Genomic DNA, 11,107 nt, shown 5'->3' on the forward strand with positions numbered 1-11,107 from the left:
TTTTTTTTTTCTTTTTGGAGACGGAGTCTTGCTCCGTCGCCCAGGCTGGAGTGCAGTGGCATGATCTCGGCTCAATGCAAGCTCCGCCTCCCGGGTTCATGCTATTCTCCTGCCTCAGCCTCCCGAGTAGCTGGGACTACAGGCACCCACCACCACACCTGGCTAATTTTTTTGTATTTTTAGTAGAGACAGGATTTCACCATGTTAGCCAGGATGGTCTCGATCTCCTGACCTCGTGATCCGCCCACCTCAGCCTCCCAAAGTGCTGGGATTACAGGCGTAAGCCACCACGCCTGGCCTTAAATAGCTTATTTTTTAAAGATTCTTCAGTGGTAGGGGCATAACACATGTAATACCATTGGGATTTTGAGATCATGTAATAAAAATGTAGAATTTACAAAGTGATCACTAAAGACGTGAAGTAAATTGTACTGTGATGAGTTCATAGATCAAAAGGCACGGCCGAGCACAGTGGCTCATGCCTGTAATCCCAGCATTTTGGGAGGCCAAGGCAGGTGGATCACTTGAGGCTAGGAGTTTGAGACCAGCCTGGCCAACACAGCGAAACTCTGTCTCTACTAAAAATAAAAAAAATTAGCCAGGCATGGTGGTGGGCACCTGTAATCCCAGCTACTCGGGAGGCTGAGGCACAAGAATCGCTTGATCCTGGGACATGGAGGTTACAGTGAGCCAAGATCACACCATTGCACTCCAGCCTGGGCAACAGAGCAAGACTCTGCCTAAAAAAAAAAAAAAAAAAAAAAAAAAAAAAAAGCTTAATCCTCCAAAGAAAAACTGTCTTCCAAGAACTACTGTTAATAATTCTAACAAGAATCGGGCATTAAAATATGGATGGTTCAGAATAACCCATCTCAATTCTTTAAAAAAAAATTCCCAAAGCTCTTCGTAATATCAGTAAAGTTCAAATAAATAGATTACACCTACACCAGAATACAGCAACTCAAAAGCAGGCAATTCAACATGAGGTAACCGTAGCTGAGCCCCAGAGCAGCTGTACACACAAGAGGAAAATATGGTACGTGACCTAAGAAGTTATGTCTCACTTTTGAATTGACCTTCCACACAATCGAAAAGATTAGACCTACCCCCACAGGATGCCACAGAGGGTTTCCCAAGCCAAAGTACAAGCAAAAGTCTAGGCAAAACACAGCTTGCCTCTAATGAGTGACACAGACTGTAGAAGCAGCTGAATCCCAGGAATGACCCATGATCTCCTCTTGGGTTTACACTGCAAGAGAGCTGAGTCACTAAACATTCCCTGAGATAAATGGGTGCAGCGATAAGAAGGATCAACATCCCAGCTCTTCTTTGAAACACATCAAGAAACACATGAAAATTCAAGGGTTACCCAGCCAGAGCTGTTCTGCTGCTCAGGTGGACCTAGCAGGCTTGAGTCAAACTCCAAAGATCTGCTTTTCGTCAAAAGACAAATAACAAGTATAAAAAACTGAGAACCAGATGCACTGAAGTTTATAGCAGAGCCCAGGGGAACATACAGAGAGAAGAGAAGGCCAAGTACCAAAACACTCACATTTAACAGGTGGTATGGAAGTCAGAAAAGGAGGAAGAACTAAGCTTGCCAGAGTGTCATGGAAGCCAAAGCAAAAACGAGTTATGAGACAATCCTGTGGTCAGTATTGCCAAATAGTCCCATGAGGCCCTGCAGGTAAGGACAGAGAAAAGACTATTGGATTTAGCAGCCAGGGACAGGTTGAGCAGTAGGACCCAGGGGGCAGAGGATACAGGGTAGAGACTAAGGAAATGGAGGCCATGGCTGGTGACCACGCACTTGAGAAAACCTGGCAGTAAACAAGAGAAAAGAAATGAGTAAGAGGGAGCATCTGGCAAACATGTGTTCAAGGCAGAGGCCTGTGTTTACAGCACAATGTAGGAGCTGGAGAGGAGAGGAAATAAAGATGCATGAGAGAGAATAATGACAGGCTCTCTCCACTTTCTGAATGATGTCAGACTCCTAAGGTTGGGACACCTCGTTCTCAAAGAGAAGACATTTGACTTAGGGGATAGGTTGGAAAAGTACTTCTATTATGGATCAGGCAGTGACATGCAAAGAAACTGAAATCCAAATAGGTGAAGTAATGTACCCAAGGTCACCAGAGAGCCTGTGTCCCTCAACACCAAAATGGCCTGCCTTGAGAGCCCACCCTTTCCACCATGCCATCAACTCCACTCCCACTGGAAACAGGGACTGTTTCAATCACGCCACACCCACCTTGTTCTCTAATCAAAACAAGAAAAGATATCAACACTGAATTACCCAAGTCACTATTATACTGAATTTTCACATTTGCAAAACCATTTACAAGAATCCAGAGTTTATTTGTTTGTTTGCTCATTTATTTATTTATTTATTTATTTATTTTGAGACAGGGTCTCACTCTGTTGCCCAGTCTGGAGTGTAGTGGCGTGATCACAGCTCACTGTAAACTCAACCTCCTAGGCTCAAGCAATCCTCCTGCCTCAGCCTCTGAAAGTGCTGGGATTACAAGCATGGGCCACCACGTCCTGCCCAGAGTTTTAAAAATATATAAAAACAGGCCAAAGCCACCCAGCTTATCCATTTTCCAGGACTGCCTCACTCTACTTAACTATGCATCAAGCACTTATGATTCTCTGGGCATCCAGCACTTGACTAAGGACCATGAGGGTATAGAAGAGACAGTCACGTCTCCTGTCCTCAAGGAACTTGTGCTGAGCAAATCTCTCTACTGCTCTATGTCTCACATTCCCCATAGATAAAATGGCCCATCTTCTCCCACGTGCCTCATGAATAACCTAAACAATTCGATTCAAGGAAAAATCAAGATCCCTTAGCACTTCATTTAGAAAGGCCAGAGAGCATCTACTGAGCAGGGAAAAAGAGAAATAGGCTCAAGGTTGATCCAGAGACAGTGGGTCTCATTATTTCCTTTCCATCCTGATTCCACAGGGGCAGAAAACAAGGGCAGCACTCCCTCACTCATAAGATCACTCATTTGGACAATTCAGATGCCCTGCAACCATAGGCCTCAATCCTACCAAATGCCCAGCTAAGGCTTAAGGGTATTTACCCCAAGAGAGTCACCAGACAGCGTAGAGCCATGTCAGGCTGAGGCCGGCAGTTTTAGCTGCAGACAGGCACATGTGGCCTCATCAATATTTGAACAGCCATATGCAACTGGAAAAATAGCTTCTTTGAAAAATGGCATTTAGCTTTCCACCTGCTGTCGATCCCAAACAGAACAAATCATTCTTGTCCTGCATGGTAAGCATGACTACAGGCTCAGCTAGCTACCTCCAGCCCTGGTATTCTACTCTGATGCCAAGAGTCCAGATAATACAGTTAATTCTACATCTCCTAGTTAGTGAGTCAAGACATAGCCGTAATCTCCTCCTGGCTCCCACCCCTCCCTAGCCTTTCCCTGCACTTTCAAGAGGCTATTTCTACATCTATAGTCTTCTTTCACTGGGCATTGGTAGCACAGCTAAATAATATTCTTAGAACTTTGCTGGGCCGGACGTGATAGCTCATGCCTGTAATCCTAGCACTTTGGGAGGCCGAGGCAGAGGATCCCTTGAGCCCAGGAGTTCAAGACCAGCCTAGGCAACATAAGGAGACCCTGTCTCTATTTAAAAACAAAAAACAAAAGAACTCTGCGAGTGGCACAGTACTTGGGTTTACTGTTTTGCGCCCAGGGCAAATTACTGTGAATTTTAAATTTTCTAGTTGCTAGCCCACGTTCATGAGAAAAGAAACATACCTTTTGACTAAGGAAAGAACTGTTAACTCAGACTATTTTACTAATGATCCCAATGGTCATGCTGGTTGAGTCTCCATCCCCATATGATTAATCTAAGCTGATAATATAAATCCCATTCTCCTTTCCAGCCATTGGCTTAAGAATGGTCATATGACCCAATCCTTACCAATAAAGCTTTAAGAAAAATCAGCTAGTGGGCTACTAAGAAAAGTTTCTTCCATTCTAAAAAAGGGACACAAGAAAGAGACAACTTCTCTTCTTCCTCTGGATGTTGTCATTTTGAATGTAACACCTGTAACTCCTATGTCCATCACACATCCAACCTGAGGATGAAAGCTGCACATGGGCAGAACCAAGGTCCATTGAGGAACTGCTGAATCAGCCAAACAAGGAGCTCTATTTCTTTTTTGTTCTTTTCTTTTTTTTTTTTTTTTTGAGACAGAATCTCACTCTGTCACCAAGGCTGGAGTGCAGTGGCATGATCTTGGCTCACTGCAACCTCCACCCCCCAGGTTCAAGGGATTCTCCTGCCTCAGCCTCCCGAGTAGCTGGGATTACAGGCGCCCGCCACCACGCCCGGCTAATTTTTGTATTTTTAGTAGAGACAGGGTTTCACCATCTTGGCCAGGCTGCTCTTGAACTCCTGACCTTGTGATCCACCTGCCTTGGCCCCCCAAAGTGCTGGGATTACAGGCGTCAGCCACCACGCCCAGCCAGGGGCTCTATTTCACAACCTCTTGCAACATGAGATAATTTACTTACTGTATGAGCCGATCTGAATCCATTTTCAGTTACTTCTAGCTGCAAGCACTGTAATTAATTCAATTATTAATCTAGATGCTATATCTTATAACTCCTGCAAAAGCAATGTCACATCAGAGATCCCTGTTTCCCATGAACACTGTAACTCAGGGATCATTTGAGAAGGAGGGCAAATATAAAACTCTGTACTGCCCTCTCATCTTTCAGGACTGTGCCTACGTCTACCACCTCCCAACCAATGTTACTATCATGAGAACAATTTCAGAGACAATAAAATAATCCGTCAAAGATTTTTTGCTAAGCCAAGGGAAATCCTTTAGATCATAGACAAATTAGCAACATATAAACAAGGCTGCCTTATGAATAAGAGCCACATTGTGAAATAATGGAGGGCAGTGAGGGTTCCTCTCCCATTCCCCAAATATTCGCCCACTACTACCTGGCTATCGCCCTAGGTTCTCCAAGTGGAGATTCACCCTTTTGACCTGAAGTAATTATTGTTAAATATAAATGCCCATTTAGGGGTAACATGTTAAATCTTACTAACACTAAAATTTCTAGTGTAAGCTTATCAAATCTTTCCTGACAGCAAAATTTGAAGGGATGAAATTGGAAAGAGAACATTACAGTGAACACTTGATGTCTAAGAAAGGAGGGGAACACAAAAGGGGTGAGAATGTTGAAAGGTACCACAAGGGTCTGGAAAAATTATACTTACTTCCCAATTCTGTCTCCCGTTAGAACTCATTACATTTATTCAGCTTGTGGAGGTCATGTGACCATAAGTAATAACATTCTCAGCCAATGAGGACCCGGGTCCCCCTTCAGAACCTGGCCTGGCGCCAACCCTAGGAGTTAACTCCAAAGTGGAACATCAAACCAAAAGCTTCAATATCGCATTGAAATCATATCACTCTCCGGGCCAGGCGGGAGGAAGAGGAAACCACACAGTCTGTGAGATCAGCCAACTCCTTTTCAGCACTCAGTAAGACATGGAAGCCAGATGGCCTTTCCATCTGGACACCAGGCAGGTCGAATATTCCCCCAACTCCCTACCTACCACTGTCTGGGACCAGTGGTTTCACTTGAAGAACCAACCAGATATAAAACTGTAGTAGCATAACCACCAAATGATTTTACAAATAACTTGGCTTTATAGGAATTCTGCATTTTAAACAAGCAGAACTTCTGTTGTTACTTTCACAAAGACTTAGTTTTTATTATACACTTTTTTAAAAGGATACAATCGTGGCAAAAATTGCAAAAATTGTTTTATTTTCCAGATGGCTAAACTGAGATAGAAGAAAGGAGAACATTATCAAGATCTTGATGTTTATCATAGGCAAACCACCTGCCAACCTCTCCCCCTAAAGCCTCTTTCCACAGGGCCTTCCCACTTCCCCTGTTCTTCATCCAACGCCTCCACTGACCTTGAGTGGTGTTGAGTTTCTATATAGCACTGAAGCTCCCTTTTTCCCCCAAGAACACTTGGTTGAAAATTACCTCTAGTCCAGTTTTACATGGTGCCTACAAGTTGTATTTCTTCCATTTTCTAGACATAGTGAGGACGTAGAAATCTGAATAGTACCAACAGGTATAGTGTGTAGACATGCTTCCCTTCATCTCTTGACTTCCACTTCCCCAAGCCACTTTCCCAAAAATTATCCACTTCTTGAGCATCCTTCCAGATACAGTTTATACATATATAAAATACATTTTAAAATTTATAGATTATTTTGCTCTTTAAATTGCAAAAGGGGGCTGAGCACAGTGGCTCACACCTGTAATCCCAGCACTTTGGGAGGCCAAGGCAAGAGGGTCCCTTAAACCCAGGAGTTGGAGACCAGCCTGGGCAACATACTGAGATCCCGTTTCTACCAAAAAAAAGAAAAAAAAAAAAATTAACCAGGCATGGTGGCACACACTGATACTCCCAGCTACTCTGGAGGCTGAGGTGGGAGGATCACTTGAGCCTGGAAGGTTAAGCCTGCAGTGAGCCATGATTGAGCAACTGCACTCTAGTCTGGGTGTCAGAACAAGACCCATCTCAAAAATAAAATAAAATAAAATAAAATAGAAATTACAAAAGCACAGACAATTCCCAGAAAGTAATTTTCAGAGAATTTTATAGGAATACAATACAAATGGCAGAAATGTCCAACATACAGGCAGCTTTGGGGAAAGAGGCAAGGTTTCTTCTCACGGTCGTACCGAACCCCAAGAGATATTCTCCTGATTTTTAGATCTGCCCTCTTTTCTGAACCAATTTTAGCCTGTATTCCATCTTGAAGCAACAGCTTTCCTAAAATCAGTACTCACTGAATTAAAATAACATTTCATCATCTGTATGGAAACAATTTTTTAAGCTTCAAGAGGAAGCCCAGAGCTTTAGCAATTCAGGATCTAATGATCAGTCCATCTTTGCCCTATCCATATGCTTCATTATTTTGTAGACTTTGAACCTGTCTGCCTTTGTCCTTGTAGACCAAGATGTCTTCATAACTAACCAAATGAAAAAAAACATTGCTCCTAATGGTTAACAGAAGGCTCCTGAGAAACATCATAATCTCAGCCTTGGGTAACTTGAACATTCTAAATTGTTTAAATCAAGTATGTGACAGGTTTGCTAAAACAGAGCATTAGCAATCATGCATGTAGTAACTAAATCCCTAGTAAGAGCAACAAAAGTGATCTCACTAGGAAGGCTTGGTGGCTGCCACTGTCACCCTCATTTAAAGATTAGCTGCTTTCAGGCTCAGCAGTTCCTATATTCCAATCATTCTCTCTCAACCTCTTATTCAGTTCCTTCTCTTTAAGTCAGGATTCTTCACTCAGACAGCCTGATAGGCAAGTACTTGCAGGCAGGCAAACATGGGTTTGAATCCTGGTTCTATCACTAAATAGCTGTGGGAATTGAGCCAAGTGGCTTAAACTCACTAAGCCTCATTTTTCTTATATGTAAAATAAAAGTAATAAAAATGGCTCATTTCACTGGGTCATTACAAGGGTTAAATGGCATAATATTTGTAAAGCACTAGACACAATGTCTTTCAGCAGGACCAGCTACATAATTTGTGAAACCCAGTGCAAAATGAAAATGTAAGGTCGCCAGTTCAAAAAGAATTAAGATTTTCAAGATGGTGACAGCACAGCATCAAACCAAGTGTGGACCCCGTGGCACTGCATGGGTGGCAGGCCATGTGGTCAGCCCTGCCTTTCGGATGATAAACACTCAATAGATGGTAGCTGTCATCATCTCTTACCACCCTCACAACTCGTATTTGCACCTCACCCTCCCCTCAGGCTCTCTTCAACTTGGAAAGTTTTACGAAATCATTCCAAAAACAGGCACTGGTGTCTCAGAAGCACCCGGAGTTTATAAGACAAATAACTCACCAAAATGAGTAATCTGAAATACATGATATTAACACAGTCTCATGAAAATGCACACCTACCTTAGGCCTTTGCTCTAGTTCTTCATCCTGCTAACACTCTTACCTCCTTCCAATCTTTGTTCAGATCCATTTTCTATGGGAAGCTTGCTCTGATCACTCAGTTCAATCCCATAGTTTGCTCTTCTTCCACCTTGTATTCTCTATCCCCCTCACCTTGTTCTACTTATACGTTTTCCATAGCACTTATTTCATCCAACATAATCACTTCTTTATTATGTTTATTGCTTATGTTCCCCTACACACACCACACACACACACACACACACACACACACACACACACACGAATATAAGCTTCTAGAGGTCAGGGATTTTTGTCTGCTTCTGTTCACTCATGTTTCCAAGTGCTTTATATATTCCACAAATATTAATCGAAAGAACAAATATCTCTCTGACTGAATGAATAATCAGGCCATCCTTTTTCTACATAAAGATTCAGCTAGAGTAACAAACAGCTCTGCCCCTGGATATCTAACAGAGTTCAGGAAACAGATGGGAAAATTATCTCCCCACCTCTCCCAAACGTCCTTTAGTTTGAGAGAAATATAACCCAATCATTTGTGCTGCTAAACCAATACCTCTTTCAACAGTAATTCATATGCACAGTTTGTTGCACTGACTTGCAGCAATGATGAGCAGCATTTTACAGGAATGAGCTGTTCACAACAGACATGTACCTAAGTGGAGGACATAATAAGCATTTTTTAAAAATAGAAATAAAAGAAAAATAATCACACATTCCTGCTTCATCACAATGACAGAAAAACTGGGCTGTTAATATCAAAGCAAATGTAAGGCCTCTACTCCCTGAAACTGTGCATAAGGTGTTAGTTAGAGCCAGTCCAAGCAGTTCTTCCCAGAGTGAATGCCACAGTCACAGGTAGCATCTCGCACCTTTCCCTGTGAACTCACAAATGCAAGCTACAGGGCCAAAGAACAGCAAGGTAGATGCCTGTGCGTAATTCATCCCACCAGCTGAAAGACAACCCCCTAGCTGTGGCATTGCAGCTGCTGGATGAGACATTGTCACAGCGAAAGAATACTTCAAGAACAAAAGAGAAGGGCTGCCCCTCTGCGTATGGATAAAATGTAGCCTGTCAGTAGAAACTCCTGGAGCACCCATTCATCAAAAGATATTTGAGGACCAACATACTCCAAGTTCTTTACTGAGGACAGGAAGCACATCTGGTACCCCAACCTCTGTGCTGCCCACATAGTGTCCCCATGACAAGCTCAGCAAGCAAAGCCCAGAAGATCACACTGAACATCTGGCTTTTGCCCCAGCATGAACTACCACTCCCTCTCAGCCCTGCACTCTGCATTTTTTTTAAACAAGCCACTCTCAGCCACCACAAATACTTCGGTGGGAATCAGCAGGGAGGCCCTCATTCCTTGTCTCAAAATAACGTCAGCCAGAGGCAAAGGCCAAAGACGTGGAGCCTGCAGGCCATTTTGCGAAAGTTTCAAATATCTTGGTACTGACCCCATTAAAAAAGCTTGAAGGGGAAGCAGCCAAGCCTCCAGTGGTTTTCTCATTAGTGTCCCCCCTCACCCCAGCCCCACCCCCACTACAAACGTCTGCATGGATAAGAATCAAACAAAGAGATCTTGCATAAAGTCCTATGATCAGTGCTGGCTATTGAAAACAAAATTTCATTTTGCAAACTTAATACCAAAAAGTTGACATTAAAAACTTTAAAAGAAATGTGCGTGCTCTGGGACAGCTTAATCCCCAAAGAGATCTCTGAGGCATTAGTATAAGACTGAACAAGCAACTGGTGAGCTGTCCCACCTTCCCCAGAGCCTTTCTTAAATATGCAACTGTCTCAGATTTTCCATACTCCTCTGCTGGTTTTTCCTCTGAAGAGGGAGGAAGGAGACTTCTTGGTCGTACAGTTTAAGAAAGCAAATAAAGCCGCCTTTCTCCTTAACGTAGAGGAGCCCTTTCAACACACACACACACACACACACACACACACACACACACACACACGTGTAGTTTTTAAAATATAAATATGAAAGAAGAGGAAGGGAGGGAGAGAGGGAGAGAGAATACGAGACAGATCAAAAGGAAATGCTACTTAATCTTGTCCAGTTTTTGAAAACCCCCCCCAAAAAAATCAATAGCAAACTAGGCGGAGGCATGTTATTCTCAAAACACACACTCCCTCTCCCGCATTACAGTACTGTTAACAACAGCAAATGATATTACAGATGGAAAAAGCCTCAGGGAAAAAAGCATGAATTGTTAAAGGAATACAAAGTGGCATTACTCTCATGAGAAATGTAAAGGGGCCAGCTGCCCGCCTTCATCTGCTCAGACATTAAAGTACACCTCGCCCAGGACCTCTTGATTCTGACCATGCCCTGCCCCAAACCCTGCCTTTCCGGGTCCCAGGACTCCAGCTGCTCCTCGCGTGACAACACTTGCCCGCTTTGAAAGCCCTCCTGCCCCGCCCGCCGGGTCCTCACCGTGTGGTACATGAGGGCCTCGCCGTCCCCGGGCTCTGACAGCTCGCTCAGCTTGCGGTCCCACTGCAGCACGCCCTGCTCCCCGCTCTCCAGCACCTCCATGGCGGTGCGGGCCGCGCTGGGCCGAGGATGCTAAGCGCAGGAGGGGACGCGCAGAGCTGCCTCGGACCGGCAAGGTTCCTCTCTCTCCGCGTGTGCGTGCGTGTGTGCGCAAGCGTGTCTGTAGTTTTGCACTTGGAAAGCAAACGTCTGCTCCTCTGCCGGAGAGAGGATGGCCAAGCGCTCCCGTCCGGTGTACTCGGAGATCCGAGAATCCCCAGGGACACGAGCCGGACCAAAGGCTGCCGGGGCTAAAGCGGGATGTGCATCCAAAACGAAGGCAGAAGACCCGCTCTCATCCCAGGAAAATCCCTTAGCCTCAAGCCCACTTGCCGCTACGGCTCCAGACACAAACTTTGAGACACCCTATGGCTCCTCGACTCTGCTCCAGGACCCAGCTGCGGCCCCACCTACCTCCAAGGCTTGACCAATTGGATATCCGCCTTGCCTAGCAGACCCAATCAGAAGTCTCATTCTCGGCTTTGTCCCGCCCCCAAAGGCAGAGGCCGCGGGAAGTCTCCGCCCACGCCTTGGAATGTAG

General features: G+C 44.4%; 1 protein-coding gene across 1 annotated transcript in view; it reads right to left on the reverse strand.

Annotated features, from left to right (window-relative positions):
- Positions 1-10,991, reverse strand: part of CREB3L2 (cAMP responsive element binding protein 3 like 2) — a 127,098-nt gene extending 116,107 nt beyond the window's left edge. The window contains exon 1 of the mRNA XM_019031485.4: positions 10,468-10,991. Within this exon, the coding sequence (XP_018887030.1) occupies positions 10,468-10,569 (102 nt within the window). The 5' untranslated portion in view covers positions 10,570-10,991. The remainder of the gene's footprint in view (positions 1-10,467) is intronic.
- Between the last annotated feature and the right edge of the window lie 116 nt (positions 10,992-11,107).

This window comes from Gorilla gorilla, chromosome 6 (assembly GCF_029281585.2).
Source record: "Gorilla gorilla gorilla isolate KB3781 chromosome 6, NHGRI_mGorGor1-v2.1_pri, whole genome shotgun sequence".
NCBI lineage: Eukaryota > Metazoa > Chordata > Mammalia > Primates > Hominidae > Gorilla > Gorilla gorilla.